The sequence below is a fragment of the Heterocephalus glaber genome, unplaced genomic scaffold (assembly GCF_053883595.1).
Source record: "Heterocephalus glaber isolate CG9 unplaced genomic scaffold, H.glaber_assembly_v1.0 deba00001532, whole genome shotgun sequence".
In the NCBI taxonomy this organism is placed as follows: Eukaryota; Metazoa; Chordata; class Mammalia; order Rodentia; family Bathyergidae; genus Heterocephalus; species Heterocephalus glaber.
The window spans coordinates 1,517,666-1,534,464 of NW_028258330.1; the positions used below are offsets into that span (position 1 = coordinate 1,517,666).

The following is a 16,799-nucleotide window of genomic DNA, read 5'->3' on the forward strand; positions in this document are numbered from 1 at the left end:
TAATGAATCCAAAGCTCCTACAAGAGAGGAAATTATAAAGATCAGGGCAGAAATCAATGCAATGGAGACTAAGAGAACAATACAAAAAAATCAATGAAACAAAGAGTTGGTTTTTTGAAAGAATAAATAAAATCGATAAACCTTTAGCCAACCTTATCAAAAAAAGGAAAGAAAAGGCACAAATACATGCAATTATGAATGAAAAAGGTGAAGTCACAACAGATCCAACAGAAATCCAGAGGATCATCAATACCTACTTTGAGAACCACTACTCCAATAAAGTGGAAAACACAAAAGAAATGGGCAGATTCCTAGATACATATGGATTGCCAAAGTTAAATGAAGAAGATATAGAAATTCTAAACACCCAAATTACAATGAGGGAAATTGAAAATGTAATAAAATATTGACCAACAAAGAAAAGCCCAGGTCTGGATGGCTTCGCTGCTGAATATTACAAGACATTTAAAGAAGAACTATTGCCATTACTCTTTAAATTCATCAAGGAAACTGAAAGGGAAGCAATACTTCCAAATTCATTCCTGGAAGCAAGTGTTACTTTGATTCCAAAACCAGGGAAAGACACAACCAAAAAAGAGAACTACAGGCCAATCTCCCTAATGAACATAGATGCAAAAATCCTCAACAAGATACTGGCAAACAGAATACAGAGGGTCATCAAAAAGATCATACACCCTGACCAAGTCAGATTTATCCCAGGGATGCAAGGATGGTTCAACATTCGTAAATCAATAAATGTAATACACCATATTAACAGAGTCAAGGACAAAAACCCTATGATCATCTCAATAAATGCAAAAAAAGCATTTGACAAAATCCAGCACCCATTCATGATAAAAACCCTACAGAAAATTAGAATAGAAGGTCTTTATCTTAACCTGATTAAGGCTATCTATGAAAAACCAACAGCCAACATCATACTAAATGGTCAAAAACTGAAAACTTTCATGCTAAAATCAGGAACAAGACAAGGATGCCCACTATCACCACTCCTGATCAGTATAGTTCTGGAAACATTAGCCACAGCAATTAGAAAAGAGAAAGAAATAAAAGGAATAAAGATATGAAAAGAAGAAGTTAAACTGTCATTATTTGCTGATGATAGGATACTTTACATAGAAGACCCAAAAAACTCTGCCAGAAGACTTCTAGACTTAATTGACAGATTCAGTAGAGTAGCTGGATACAAAGTCAACACTCAAAAAACTTCTTGTACACAAGTGACAGACTCACTGAGAGAGAAATTAGGGAAACAATTCCTTTCACAATAGCACCCCCAAAAAAGAAATATCGAGGAATCAATCTAACAAAGGAAGCAAAAGACCTCTACACTGAAAACTAGAACTCTGAAAAAAGAGATTGAAGAGGAATCAAGAAAATGGAAAGACATCCCTTGTTCCTGGGTAGGAAGAACCAATATAGTGAAAATGTCCATACTTCCAAAACTATTATATGGATTTAATGCAATGCCAATTGAAATTCCAATAATATATTTCACAGAACTAGAGAAAACAATCCAAAAATTCATTTGGAGCAGAAGAGATCTAGAAGAGCAAAAGTAATTCTAGGCAACAGATCAAGGGCAGGGGCTATCACAATCCCCAACTTGAAACTATACTACAAAGCCACCGTGATAAAAAAACAGCATGGTACTGGCAAAGAGACAGACTTGAGGACCAGTGGAACAGATTAGAAGATGCAGAAACAACTCCAGACACACTCAGCTACCTCATCTTCAGCAAAGGAACCAAACACTCTCAGTGAAGGAAAGATAGTCTGTTTAATAAATGGTGTTGGAAAAACTGGATTTCAACCTGCCAAACATTAAAACTAGACCCATATCTATCACCATGCACTAAACTAAGATCGAAGAGGATTAAAGATCTAAATATTAAAACAGAAACACTAAACTTGCTAGAAGATAAGTTAGGTAGATCTCTTGAAGACATTGGCATAGGAAAAGACTTTATGAACAAAACCTCAGTAGCATGGGAACTAGCACCAAGAATCAACAACTGGGATCTCATCTTATTAAAAAGCTTCTACCCTGCAAGAGAAACCACCAACAGAGCTAAGAGACAACCTACAATGTGGGAAAAATTTTTTAGTAGCTGTACCTCAGACAAAGAACTACTATCTAGAATATATAAAGAACTGAAAAAAAATCAGACCCCCCAAATTCAAAGACCCAATTCAAAAATGGGCATCTGAAATGAACAGACATTTCTCAGACAAAGAAGTAAAAGCAGCAAACAAATATATGAAAAAACGTTCAACATCACTGGTCACTGGAGAGATGCAGATGAAAACAACACTGAGATTCCCCCTCAACCCACAAAGAATGGCTGCTATCAAGAAATCAACCAATAACAAATGCTGGAGGGGGTGTGGGGAGAAAGGAACCCTTCTCCATTGTTGGTGGGAGTGCAGACTGGTGCAACCACTGAGGAAATCCGTACAGAGATACCTCAAAGAACTAGGGCTAGAGGTCCTGTTTGACCCTGCTATTCCCCTGCTGAGGATCTTCCCAAAAGAATTCAAAGAATCATACCATAGCAATATATGTGCACCCATGTTTATAGCGGCACAGTTCGTAATAGCTAGAGCTTGCAAACAGCCCAAGTGCCCCTCAACTGGAATCTAGATAAACAAGATGTGGGGTTTCTTTTATAAAATGGAGTACTACTCAGCCATAATGAATGAGAAACTAGATACATTTATAGCTAAATAGATGCATATTGAGGCCATACTCTTAAGTGAAATAAATAGGACACACGTGTAAATACCAAATAGTTTCTCTAGTGTGAGAAACTGAAAGTGTAAATAAGGATTAAAATGATTAAAATGAATAATTGATAATTTGAAATAGGAAGAAAAGGTCCAAAGGGGTAGGGGAAGTGGGAGGGGAAAAGGAAAGGAAAGAAGGGAAAGGAAAAATTATGAGAAAAGAAAAAAAATGGAAACAAAGTCTATGTAAATAGGGAAGGGTGGAGGGGGTGAAGGGCACACAGATAATGGGGAAAAAATAAGAACCAAGATACATCATGTACAGGTACAAGCACCCAATGATAAATGTAAACGTATCGTATACCTAAAATAAATAAAAGAATTTAAGCAAAAAAAAATACTGTCTACATATTCTTTCCTATATAATCAAACACTCACTGGCTACATTTTTAACAGCCTGTATTAGTTGACATTAAATGCATTTATTGTGCCACAAGTCTGTCTAAGCTTTCCTTTAGGTATTTTAAATATGTCTAAGAGAAAAACACCTGCTTCAGGTTTATTTAGGCGTGTTAACCTATAAGAACATCAACTTCATTTTTAAAGTTAAACTCACTATAGTATTGTTAGGCTTACTGAAGAAAAAGGACAGGAAAAAAACTAAATCACAATAAACTTCTTTAGGTCAGTTAAAGGCCATTATCTCTAGCTAGGATATTAAAAATTTTAATCTCACCAGCTCACACTCTAAATTTTAATACCTCTAGTAACAATAGTAGGAAAAACAAACATGCTGACAACCAATCCACTCTTAACAAAAAAGCAGTTTAACTCAAATACTTAGGCCAAAATATAACACTACCACCTACCCAAACTCCCCCACCCATCATCCAGAAGAGAAAAATCAATTGCTTTAAAAATCTAAATAAGCTTAGTATTTCTTACAAGGATAACGATGGTCCAACTCCTTAGAGTGCTCAGAAGGACTAAAGGTGGAGTGAAGGTAATGTCCAGGGATAAGCATCCCACAAGTAGTCTTTAAAAACCCAAAGTACCACAAGCACACTCAACTTGTCTGTGAAATCAGAGAAAAAGATATTGCTGCTGCTTCTTCTAGTCTTTCTTTTGAAATAAACAATATTTGTAGGCTCTGCCCTTCAGTGTGAAAGCAGGACATTTTAAAAAAAGCTAAAAAATTTGCAATCATTTGATACCCCAAATTTTCGGGTTATATGTCTTAACTATGAAACTAAACTGATCTTCCTTCAATCCAACCACCTCACAAAACTGCGAGAACTAAAACAATCCAAACATGATCATTTTTAAAAGTCCTGGAAATAAAACTTTTAAAGGATCAAGGTGGTGGTCGGGAAACCAAGAACAAGAGAACAAGGAGGGAAAGTTTAACAAAGGGGGCAGGGGAATTAATGGGCCTCTCTTTTTATTTGGTGACAAGCAAGTGCAAGAAAGTTCATTTGTAATTTGTTCAGTTGTCTGTCTTTTGTGCATCTGCATTCTGACCAGAAGGGACTTTGAGGTTTTTCTGAAGCATCAGCATATTCTATCCTCTTATAGTAGTTCTTCTTTGTCTCAATAATCTCAAAACCAAACTTCCTGCAGAAGTCAGTTGCTGACTCATTGCTGATCTGGACATGCAGATAGATATTGTCAAAAGTGCCATGTTTTTCACAGATGTTTAAGACATTATTTAACATTTTAGTTCCTATTCCTAGCCTTCAGTAAGGTGCAAGACATCCTAGTGTCATGATGTAAAGTCTCTTCTGATTCTTTGAATGATCCACCCTGCAGCATACTATGGCTACAGCAATATCATTGAAATAGGCAAGTTTTGGTAGCTCACCAACCTCCAGCACATCCTTCTAGAACTCGTCATTATAGCTGACAGGAAAGATGACCTGGTTTAACCTCTTCAACTGTTTGGTATTGTGTGGTGTTACATCTTCGAGCTCCATCCGGCGACCTTTCATCTTCCCACCCGCAGAGGCTGTCCTTACCACCACTCTCAAAGCTGTCGTTCTTGCCACTCTGAGCTCTCCGTGCCCTTGGCTCGGACCATTCAACCCAAGCTGGCCTCCTCGCCTAGGCTAGGGAGTTGACTGGGTGACAGAGGCCGAAAAAGTGGAGCATGACTGGCCCTGAATCTACAGAGGAGAGGGCGGGGACGTCTCCTGAAGGCGCACAGGTACTGTCGCTCCTCTACATGTGCACATGGGGCACTCTGCTCCTGCCCACCGCCAGCCAGAGCCCAGTCCCCACTTTTGAGAGCAGAGCTTTCTACTCCTGCACAATGTGCTGTCTATTTCAGACAATTTACAGTGTACTCTGGGTGCACAGTGCGACTTCGGGGCAGAAGCAGGTGATCTGGGGCCATGGTTCTGAGTCCCGAGCTGTTTGGCCAAGACTATTTCAGAACATCTGGAAAAGGCTGCCCTTGGAAGGCCTGAGGAAGGCTTTTCTGGTCTCAGGGGTATAGATTCTTATCATTTAAGGATCAGTCGTTGGCAAGGTTTGATCAAGGTACCTTAAGTTCTTGGTGAGAGTCAGCTACTGCCCACCCAGGAAAAGCAAGTTCTCCTGCTTTGCTGAGCCCCGCTTGACCTCTGCCAGCCCCTTTAGGGCTGGGAGATCAGAGCTGGAGAAGGGTGGGGGCTAGCAGTGAGAAGACAGGTGTTCCCAGCAGGAGGGAAGGCTGCACTTGGACTCCATGGGCAGTTTGAGGGGAGCATGACATGTGTGGCACAGCTTGGTGACACACTCCATGTGGTCATCCCTTGCCAGTTGCTTTCTCCCTGATTCCAGAGGGAGAAGAAAGCCTGATCTCACTGTGGTTGATGTAAGAGCAAGAAGTGTCCAGCTCTTTATTTACAGATGCAGGAGATAAGAGATAGGCTGGCCTCTGGGAAACAACAATAAAGGGGAAACCAAGATTCCCAGGGCAGGCCTTTTTTATCGCCTGTGTTTTACGGACATTTCTCAGGTTAGTGGATGAATACAAAAGCTTACTTGCTTCTAGTTTATTGTTTTCTTTCACATGTCAAGTGAAAAGTAGTGGATGTGAAAGATCCTATGTAGAAGATGAAGAACAAACAGCTGAAGAGAGTAGTAAAGATCTGGGGGCCAGGGAGCTCACAAGCAGAAGTCATCATTCCATCTGTCCCCTTAAGCACCCAAAATGCGGATGTTGGGGAGCACTGTAGGGTGGTAGGCTCCCTGAGAAATTGGTGCTGGGCTGTGCAGGCAGCACTTAGACCAGGAGAAAGGCCAAGTGGACCCCAGCCCACGTTACAACCCAAGGCCACAGTTAGTGGATACATTTTGCAGATATTAAGAAGTCACCTACTTGCAGATAGTCCAGGGAACAATCAGTGCTGACCCTCACCAAGCCCAAGGGCACGGGCAGCTATGGTGGCCTGGAGACAGGAACACCAGCCTTCCCAGGTCACCTCGAATCTGGCTACTTTCCCTACTCTTGGGATAAATTGAGAGTCCTGAGGTCCTGAGGAGAGGGGCCAGAGGCTCTGGGCCCTGAGCAGTAGCCACCCAGCTTCTGGCAACGAAAGCAGGAGTCTTGAAATCCTTTTATGCTTCTGTTTCTTAAACCTACCCCACTCAATGTCAAGGACAGTGTGATCTGCAGTCTCAACATCTCTCAAATCTCCCATCCCCAGTCCAAAGCCAGGCCTGGCCAGGTTGCCCCCTTGCGGGGTTGGAAACCTGCATCTGCCTGCTAAGTGGTCCCCAGTCTGTGCCAGGTCACAACTGCTCACAATACACCCCTCTAGTGTTGGCCCCTCAGCTTTGCTCCATGGAAGTCAGAGTGAAGCCCAGTGCCTCATTATTTGGAGTCACAGGGCTCCACCTTTCCCTGTGTCCTCTCTCCTGTCCCCCAGGCTCCACATCGACAACCCTTCATCCATACCATTGAATGTTCTCCCATTTACATCTTAGCTATTTCTCCTTTAGATTCTAGCTTCAGTGCCTGTCTTCTCCAGACACTTTCCAGACTGCCTACTCCCCATCAAGTCACAGCACCCTGAACTCCTCCTTGAGTTGCTTGCACTGAAGCAGATCATTGCAGTGACTTCAAATTTGTCCATTCTAAAAGACTTCAAGGGTCATAAAGACAAGAATTCCTCCCTGGAATCCAGTACCTAACCCAGCACAAAGGAGGAACAAAAATTGTCAGATTGACAGGTGGATGGGTGGGTGAGTAGATGGGTGTGTGGTTAGATGGATGGATGGGTAAGTAGACCCCTGCTGGATCTCCAGTCTCTGGGTCTCATCCCTGTTTTGAACTCTGAGCTATTGGAAAAGGCACACAAGCTCATGACCATGAGAACTAGAAACATTTTTGTTTTCTTTTGTTTCTGGTCCTTTTTTATGACCCTGCCACCTCACCATGCAATTATTTGCACGATGAGACCCTAAAAGCTGCCAAATTTCACTCAATTCGGTTAAATGTTTTCGAGGCGGTTGGCATTGTCTTTGAATCTCAGACATTCCCACGGCCCAGATCCTATTTAAAAACTGCCTATCTATTTAAAGTTCATCATGGGGGCACTGAAAGAAAAAGGACTCCCAAAGCCAAAGCCAACGGGGAACATGAGATAGGGAAAGGAAAAATCCAGCTTGCTTCTAAAAAAGGCTGAAAATTATAACCATCCACAGCCATGTGTCTCAAGCCTCAGAGTTGTTTTTTTTTTTCCTCTTTGGTTGTTTGCAAACCAGAGAGGAATTTTGTGATGGGTTACTGAGGGATTCCATTCAGTTCCTGAAGTCTCTGCCTGCTCACTAGACTGCCACTTGGTTTCCTCAGTCCAAATCAAGCAGCTGGCATATCTCTCTGAGCTGTGTCTGTAGTCTCAGATGGCAGCTTATCCACAGCTCTGGCCAGAGACCCGGCTCCGTGACCTGGCCCCTTTTAGGAACAACAGAGCCCATGAAAGCAGCAGGCATTGGAAAGCTATTCACTGCAGGAAGCCCCAGAATCCGGTGAGAAACAAGAAGTAGGAGGCACAGGATGTGCCTTGGGTCAGGGGGACAAGAGCGGCAGCAGTCTCCGTGTCAGAGCTCCTGGGGCTCGGCACTCAGTGCCCCTGGGAGCACAGCTGGGAGCTGGAGTGCAGGCTCCTGTTGTCACTGCAGTCACTGAGGGGTTTCTGGCCTCCTGAGAGGGGGACTTAGAGGCAGAATGGCCAGCCCCAGGGACCTGCTTCTGCTGCTGCTCCTGGGCCAGCCCTGGGTGGGGGCTGCTGCCCACACCACAGAGGCTGACGCAGCGGAGGCTGTGGTGTGTGGAGGGACTGCCTGCTACACGGCCCACTGGGGCAAGCTGAGCGCGGCTGAAGCCCAGGGCGTCTGTAGCCAGAACGGGGGAAACCTGGCCACGGTAAAGACCAAGGAGGAGGCCCGACTCATTCAGCACGCCTTGGCCCAGCTCCTGAAGCCGAGGGCGCCCCTGGCAGCGAGGATGGGCAAGTTCTGGGTGGGGCTCCAGCGGGAGAAGGGCAAGTGCTTGGACCCTGAGCTGCCACTGAAAGGCTTCAGCTGGGTGGGTGGCGGGGAGGACACAGAGTATGCAAATTGGCACAAAGAAGAGCTCAAGAGCTCCTGCGTCTCCAAGCGCTGTGTGGCTCTGCCACTGGACCTGTCCCAGAACCCCCACCCAGACCGCCTCCCCAAATGGTTTGAAGGCCCCTGCGGATCATCAGGCAACCCAGGAGGCAACACCGAGGGGTTTGTGTGCAAGTTCAGCTTCAAAGGCATGTGCCGGCCCCTGGCCCTGGGTGGCCCAGGCCAGGTGAACTACAGCACCCCTTTCAGGGCCACCACCTCCTCACTGGATGCTGTGCCCTTTGGTTCTTTGGCCAGCGTGGCCTGCGAAGCTGGGGCTGAGAATCAGGGCTATGAACTGCTGTGCAGGGAGAAGATGATAGAGGTGTTTGACTGGGGCATTACCGGGCCCCTGTGTGTCAACCCTGAGTTGGGGTGCACCTTCAACAATGGGGGCTGTGAGCAGGACTGCTTCGAGGGGGGTTCTGGCTCTTTCCGCTGTGGCTGCCGGCCTGGCTTCCGGCTGCGGGACGACCTGGTGTCCTGCGCTTCGAGGAACCCGTGCAGCTCTAGCCCCTGCAAGGGGGAGGCCACCTGCGTCTCCAGGCCCCACGAGGACACCTACACATGCCTCTGCCCCCGTGGCTACCAGCTGGATGCAAGACAGCAGGGCTGTGTAGATGTGGACGAGTGCCACGACACACCTTGTGCCCAAGGCTGTGTCAATACAGCTGGGGGCTTCCACTGTGAGTGCTGGCCGGGCTACACAGCTGGTGGCCCTGGGGAGGAGGCCTGTGTGGATGTGGACGAGTGTGCTCTCAACCTTGCGCCCTGTGCCCAAGACTGCACTAACACCGCCGGCTCCTTCCACTGCTCCTGCCAGCCGGGCTATGTCCTGTCAGGGGAGGACGCCACCCAGTGTGAGGACAAGGACGAGTGCGCTGACCCCACGGGCAGCCCCTGCCCAGGCCTGTGCTCCAACGTGCAGGGCTCCTTCCACTGTGGCTGCCTGGTAGGCTTGAAGCTGGCCCCCGATGGGCTCTCCTGTGTCCCAGACCATGCGTCCACAGTGTCCTTGGCTGGGGTTCTGCCAGAGGATGAGCAAGATAGGAAGTGGGGCACCATGCCTCCCGCCACCATGTCTCCCTCCATGCTCGGTCCCACCAGGGGCTCCGAGAGTTTCTCCACGGGTACACTCTCCACAGGAAGGTCCTCCTTGACCTCTGATGTCCCTACCACGTCTGCCCACGCTAAAGTGTCATCTCCCAGTGGGAGCCCTGGCCTTGGGACAGAGCAGGGCACCCCCTTGTCCAAAGCTGCTGCTGGCCATAGCAAGCCAATGGGTAAGGTCTCTGTGGCTGCTCCAAGTGAGGATGGTGAGGACGGGCAAAGGCTGCTGCTGTTCTACATCCTGGGCACGGTGGTGGCCATCTCCCTCCTGCTGGCACTGGCCTTGGGGCTCCTGGTCTGTCGCAAGCGGAGAGCCAAGCGCGAGATGAAAGAAAAGAAGCCGCAGAACGCAGCCGACAGTTACGCCTGGGTCCCCGAGCAGCCTGAGGGCCGAGAGAATCAGTACAGGTGAGGGGGCTGAGGGGGCAGGGATGGTGGGCAGATGCTGACTCGAAGGAGGCAGAGGCAGGAGAGACGCTGCTATACTCAGCAGCGTAGATGTCTGTAGCATGGGGTGCAGTGAGTGTGAGGCCCAGGGTCAGGGTGTGGACAGCACAGGGCACTGTCAACACTGTCTGTCACCTTTTGTTTCCATAGTCCGACACCTGGGTCAGACTGCTGAAGGGAAGTGGCTCGAGGACAAGTCCAGTCAGCTGCCACCACCTTCGGAGTGAAGGGGAAGTCACACCCTCCCAAGCCTGGACTGGAATTTTAGTACACGGTGGCATGCCTTCCCCTTACGGCCTTTGACTTGAGATGCAAAAGGTATTTTCTCCACGTGGGTGATATTTTCTGCGATGGAAGCTGTGTCCCCATCACCATGGGAACTTTGTGAACACTAAGGGTTCCTATGAGCTCCTCCTTTTCAAATTCAAATGCAGCTGACTTCCTTTCTCCCCTGGTTCTGGTCAGGCCAGGGCCCAGTGCCAAGGGCTCCCTTCATGCCCTGCCCTCTCCTTTCCTCTAGAGCAGAGGGTGGCGGCTGGTGCTGTTAGCACTGATGGGTTTGTGCCTCTCCCGGAGAGGGCAGCTGGGTCCTTTGATGATCTGACTGTACGAGAAACTCTGTGCTGCCAAAGGAACTTGCTCAGACTGGAACCAGCTCTCCCCATCTGCATCTGCGCTTCCTTGCTCAGCCCCTCACTGCTGTGGAAGCCTTCAGAATGGCAGGAAGTGGGATCACCAGGAAGTAGAGATCCACATCCTCTGGTTCTTAAGTTTCTTGCTGTCTTGGATTTATTTGCAAGTAAAGTTGGAAAAATACGAGAAAAATTGCGTGAAGGAGTGGAGGGCTTTGGTGTAAGCGTAAGACCTAAGGGCTGGGCAGGGCTTGCTTCCTCTGTACAGATGGAGGTGAACATGCTGGACTATCGAAAAACCTGGGCAGCTCTGAGCGGCATGGCCCCGTGTGGCCCCTGCTGTGGCTCCTGCAGCTCCCCTGGATCAAGGATAGGTGGGTGGGGCAGCAGGTGGGTCTGGGAAGCTGTGTTTTTAAAGCATTTCAGCACGGGTCACAGGAGAACTTGTACCTGCTGGGACTCAGTCCCACAGGACGCTCAGGGTCCCCCTTTTCCCTCTTCACCTTAGTTAGGGCTGGGAAGGGAAGGGAGAGGGGAAGAGAGAATAATTAACACATTTTGTAACACATTCTCTGCTTGAGGTCATTGTACCTGACACACTCAGTGTAAACTTCTTTTACAAAAATCTCTGCTTGGGCAAAGCGCTCTCCACCTCACAGCCCAGCTTGACTGGAAAGCCGCCTCAGAAGCGAGGCTCGCTGTGAGACAAGCGCATGGGTCTCCACCAAGACTTCCAGATCTGGGCCTGGAGCCATGCGCCCTCCCTGCGGTTCCTGTGTTACACGCGTCTCTCCCAGGAGTTGCCACCCTGGGGCTGGGGTGGACAGCAATCCACATCCACTGGGATGTGGCCTTCGGAACTAAGTAAATATCCTTTGTCAGTGCTGAAATGTGGGAAGTCTAAGCTGGGGGAGACACAGGCAAGATGGGGGCTGTGCAGGCTTAATAGGTGCTGGCAATTTCTGCCTTTTAGTCATCTTATGTCCTCCAGGTTTCAATTGGAGCTTTGGTTTTTAACTTAATTTTAATTGTGAAATTTTTTGTGATATTTGGGGTTAAACCCAGGGCCTTTTCACTGAGCTACATCCAAATATCTTTTTTTTTTTTTTTTTTGTCTGAGACAGGGTCTCACTAAGTGACTAAGTTGCCCAGGCTGGGCTTGAATTTGCCATCCTCCTGCCTCAGCCTCCCTCAGCCTCCTAGAGTGCTGAGATCACAAGCTGGTTTTTAACTTTCCAGGGACCCAAGGCTGCGTCCATTTGGCAAGAACCTCCACTGGCCACAGGACTCTTGGCAACCTGTTGAGACTGGCTGTCATTTGCACAGAAACCATCAGTGACCATTCAGAGATTTTAAAGGACACAGCAACATTTGCACTTGAGAGAAAAAAATGTGAGCATGACACCTGTGCCCCTGGGCTGCCACAGTTCTGCCCTGGCACTTGGGGTGGAGGAGACAGTCCTCTTCCTGTGGCCCCTGTATGCTCTGTGCAGACCCTGTGGGGGTCACTGCAGGTTCTCTTCATGTCTCACACTGCTCAGCCCCCCTTTCTGGTCTCTATTTAAATTCTCCTGTTGGTGGCAACACGTGGCTTCATCCCTAGGATGCCCTGACCTTAGGATGGCAGATAAGGAAGGCAGTCCCCGCTGATGACAGCAGCCCCTTCCTTGTGGCGAGTGGAGCTCTTTTTCCATTCCTATTGAGAAGCCAGCGTCCGGGGTCTGGCCACCCTCAGACAGTGAAGCCTTAGACTATCAGCTATGGCTGAGCCCCCCCGGGAACCCTCAGGAAAAGGGTAGTTTGTTGATGGCCACCTGGCTGGTGAGTGTTTCCACTGCTGCAGCCTCTGAGCCCCCAAACTAAGATCCTCACATCTCAAGCTAGTGGCAGCATAAATGGGAGAAGGGAGAAAGCCTTTGAGGGACCGGAGAAGGCACACATCACAGTTCACAGCAATGTCACCTGCATGAGTCTCACAGGGCTGGGGCTGAGGACAGGGAGCTGGGCTGTCCCCTGCTGCCTGCTGGGCAGGGCCCGTGACTCAGTGACAGAGCCATACGTCTCCCTGGAGATTCCCCTGCTACCTTCCCCTATCATGCGGGCAAAACTGTGGAGTAAAATGTGAACCACACCCAAGTGCTGCTGTATCCACTGTGCGCGATGAGCCATGCTGGGAATGAATTGGTTCCCTCTCAAAGGCACTGACTCTTTCCTTCCTAAGCATCAGCCTTTGGCTGGGCCGATTTTCACCAAACAGCCTTCCAGTTGATGGACGAAATCACCAGGTACTTCTTTCCAAGCCTCTTTGTCTATAAATATTTCTGGGAAAACTAAGAGAACAGATGAGATTTAACAACAAAAATAGTTACCAAATTCAAAATAACTCAGCTTTTAAAAATGCAAATATAGGAAAGCCTTTTCCTATTATTCATCTTACCTTCTCCATTGTCTGAGTTTGGAAAACAGGAAAACCCTGCTTTCTAGCACCCGCTGAATGGTTTCATGGCCCTGCATATTTCCATCACCTTGAACAATAGTGCAGCATGGGACTCTAAATATGATCCCTGAAAACAGCTGTCTCTTCTATGGCTCCAAAACACACACCTAAGTCAGCGTGGTCTGTGGAGCTGGTCAGTGAGACAAAGAGGGCAATGATCCAAAATCTCCAAGTATTCAGTAATCAAAGGCCTCATTCACTCCGGTTTCCCAAGACAGACACTAACAGAAAGGCTGGTTTAAAACGCGGTGTGCCCTGCCCTGCCCTGGAGAGAGTGCCCGCTCCCTCCTGTCTCCCATCTGGGACATGGTGATTCATGGTCCTTTTCAGATTTGCTGAGGGTCTGCAGATTGGGCTTCAGTGTGAATTAGACAACAGTCAAGGTTTGTTCTGTGATGTGGTATGGAATGTAAGTGTTTGCAATTGCTTCCTGAACCCAAAATGAGAATGTAAATGTTCAAAAATATGTGTATTTGAAGTGTGATTGGCTAATTCTGGACTTGCAGGGTTTCTGAGCAGCACTGGTTTGCTTCCTGGGTAAACGTTTCCCAGGCCGTGGTGGTGGTGGGGGCGTTACGAGGCTCCAACCAAAGGTCCTGCCAAGTGTGGCTATTTCACATGGAGCTTTCTGTTATTCATCTATGCTAATAAACTCCAGAACTCATTTGTTAGGAGCTTGTTTTTACACAATGCCTGACACCTCAATATATATGGTGAACTTGTTTCACAAGTATTAAACATCTATTTCCCATTTCCAAGAGTTACATTGATGGCCACCTCTCTGCACCTTCACCCACTGGAAGTGACACAAGTGTGGGCTATGCCCTCCACCTGGCACACTGTCCTTGGGGGCAGAGGGTCCAGGGTGACCACTATCCATGGCAGCAGAGACCAGGCCTGCCCCAGGGCTTCCAAATTCAGCACCACCATCTGGCAGCCACTCCCTTGTCCCTCCTTCCTTTCATCGCCCTTAATTCCCTGCATCTTTTTAATTGCATGGCAGCCACGAGGGGTGCAGGATTAAGCAGTGTGATGGGTGTGAGTTGGAAACACCGCTCCATAATTATCACAGGGCATTTATCACCGCTTTGTCAGCAGAGCTTGCTCCGTTTGTTTAACTAATTGGACCGGCAGCCTGGCTCTGCTGCTCGGCTGCACAAATCTCACTGTGATTCAAACTGGGGACAGCAGATGGTGACAATGCCAGCTGCCTGCTCTGTGGACCATGTGCATGGTAAAGAACAGGGCTTAGGAGGGATGAAGGCTCTGCTGTTAGGCTAATGCCTGGGACACTTGCGGCAGCCGTTGTTATTCAGGGCTCAGCAGAGCTGGTCCCCAGGGAGGGCCAGGAGCTGACAAGACACGCTGGGAATGTGTGCCTCCCGTGGACACTGTGGCTGCCTCTCAGTGCACACATGTGTCCGCACTCCCAAATGTGTTTCTATAAACACACACAAACGTGCTTCCACAAGCACATACAACACACAAACACAAATGTGCTTCCACAAATACAGAAATCCATGCAACATGCACACATACAATACACACACAAACACAAAGGTGGTTCCACAAGCACATACATATGCCCACAAACACACAACACACACAATCGTGCTTCCACAAGCATACACAACACACAAACACAAATATGCTTCCACAAACACACACTCAGAAACACAGACATGCTTCCACAAACACACAAACACATACAACACACACAAACACAAATGTACTTTTATAAACACACATACATACACAAATACAAACATGCTTCCACAAACACACAAAACCATACAACACACAAATGCAAACATACTTCCACAAACACACAACACACATATACAATGCACACACAAACACAAAGGTGCCTCCGCCAGCACACACATACACCCACACGCATACAACACACAGACATATGTGTGCAAACATATGCATGCGCACGCTCAGAAATGTGCTTCCACAAACACACACCCATAAACAAACACGCTTCCACAAACATACAACACACAAACACAAACGTAGTTCTACAAACACACATCCAGAAACACAAACAGAACATTCACATATAGACACACAAGTCAAAAACACACTGACACACACCCTAAATCAGATATAACAATACACATAACATGTATTCATAAACATTCACAGATACACACAAACTCACAAACACGCATCCCTATCACACAGGCACACGCACACAGACACAATTCTAATGTCTGTCTGGTACTGCAAAGCCTCAGCCCAGTGTCTCCTGGTTTAGGAAAAGCCCACGAACCAAAGTGAAGCCTTTTGGGTAAGTCCCCTTGGCTGGTCCAAGTGCTGTCTCCTAAGCAGCAATTCTCCACGCTGGGAGAATCCTTCTGTGATTTGATTTGCTCAGCAAGGTCCAGCTTGCCTGGTCCCATTGTCAAATGAGCCAAGCACATCTGTACGTGAACATCACACAGGGGACACGGGCATACATGATGAACATCCTGTGGCCAGCGACAGGCCCTGATGAGCACAGCCAGTTCTGAGCCCTGAGATGATTCAGTGACAGGGCAGAGAGAGCAGCAGAGAAAACAAACCCCAACCAAAGAAACCTCAGATCAGCCTCTCCCTGGGTTATACACTGACACCACAGCATAAGTGACAGGGTGGGTAGCACTCACACAACCTTAATCCCAGCATCATAGATTCTAGGTCCAGCCACCACCGAAAAAGCCTCACCTATGACTGTATGAGGCTTTGGGGAGACATCTAGACACAAGCCATAACATTCCACCCTTGGCCCCCCAAAGACTCATGTACGTCCCTTTAAGCAAAAGGCATACAGTCCGTCTCCAAGACTTGTCAAAGTCCTAACAGTTTCAGCATTGCTGAAAAGTCCAAGTCCAAAGTCTCCTCTGACATTTAAGGGCAACTCAGCTGTGAGCTCCTGTACAAAAGAAAGGAAAGTTAAACACTTCCAACATTCAATGGCACAAGAGAGATATTATCATTCCAAAAGGCACAAATAAGAGGATACAAAGGAATGGGACCAAAGTAAGCCCAAAATCCAGCAGGGCAAACATTAAGTCCTGTAGTTCCATATCCAGCATTGAAGGCAATCTGTGGCAAGATGTGAACTCCAAAGAGCTTGGGTGCTTCAGCCCCTACTGTACTTCCAGTGGTGGTAGCTCCCACGGCTTCTCTCTTAGACTGGCTCTGCTCCCTCCCTGCAGCTTTCCTCAGAAGATCCACATTCTTGGCTTCTCCAAACTTCTGGGATCTCCACTGCACCTTCAGCTTCACACTCACAGCTTTACACACTGCCTTGTCAAAGGCACACTGCCTGGCCTCCCAGGCTTTCTTCTGAAATCTGGGTGGAAGCCTTCCTGACCCCACAACTCTTGCATTCTGTATGCACCTAAAACCAGCACCATGTGTATGATGCCAAAGTCTGCTGCCAGCTGGAGTAGTAGCTAGGCTTTCTTCTCTCTTGGCTGTAGGGTTTGAGTACTTATGAACTAAATCCTGAAGAAAACTTCCCTAGGCTGATGCCATTCTGGATCATGGTGCTTTGGGGCTCTCTTCTCAAAGCAAAGTCTTTTACATTTGTAACTCTGAGGATGCAAAGACTGGAGTCCTGTTGGTTCTTGTGATGTCCTCAGGCCATCTTTTCTGTTGTCTTCTTCTCAAATACTTGACTTTTTCTTATTAGCCTTTTCAGTGACCAATTTCTCCTCTGTTCTATCTTTGCAGGCTAC

General features: G+C 47.6%; 1 protein-coding gene and 1 pseudogene across 1 annotated transcript; one reads left to right on the plus strand and one right to left on the minus strand.

The window, feature by feature from the left end:
- Nucleotides 1-3,831: 3,831 nt before the first annotated feature.
- LOC101701079 (N-alpha-acetyltransferase 50 pseudogene) lies at nucleotides 3,832-4,736 on the minus strand (annotated as a pseudogene).
- Nucleotides 4,737-7,558: 2,822 nt separating this feature from the next.
- Cd93 (CD93 molecule) lies at nucleotides 7,559-13,732 on the plus strand. Its single transcript, XM_004840908.4, has 2 exons — nucleotides 7,559-9,900; nucleotides 10,090-13,732. Exons 1-2 carry the CDS (start codon nucleotides 7,961-7,963, stop codon nucleotides 10,112-10,114), a joined length of 1,965 nt encoding a protein of 654 aa, XP_004840965.1. The 5' UTR covers nucleotides 7,559-7,960; the 3' UTR covers nucleotides 10,115-13,732.
- Nucleotides 13,733-16,799: the final 3,067 nt, after the last annotated feature.

Excerpts from the sequence above, each read along its gene's own strand:
- Cd93 (XM_004840908.4), top strand. The coding sequence starts at position 7,961 with ATGGCCAGCCCCAGGGACCTGCTTCTGCTGCTGCTCCTGGGCCAGCCC. Across the intron at positions 9,901-10,089 it reads GGCCGAGAGAATCAGTACAG|TCCGACACCTGGGTCAGACT; the intron begins GTGAGGGGGCTG and ends TTGTTTCCATAG.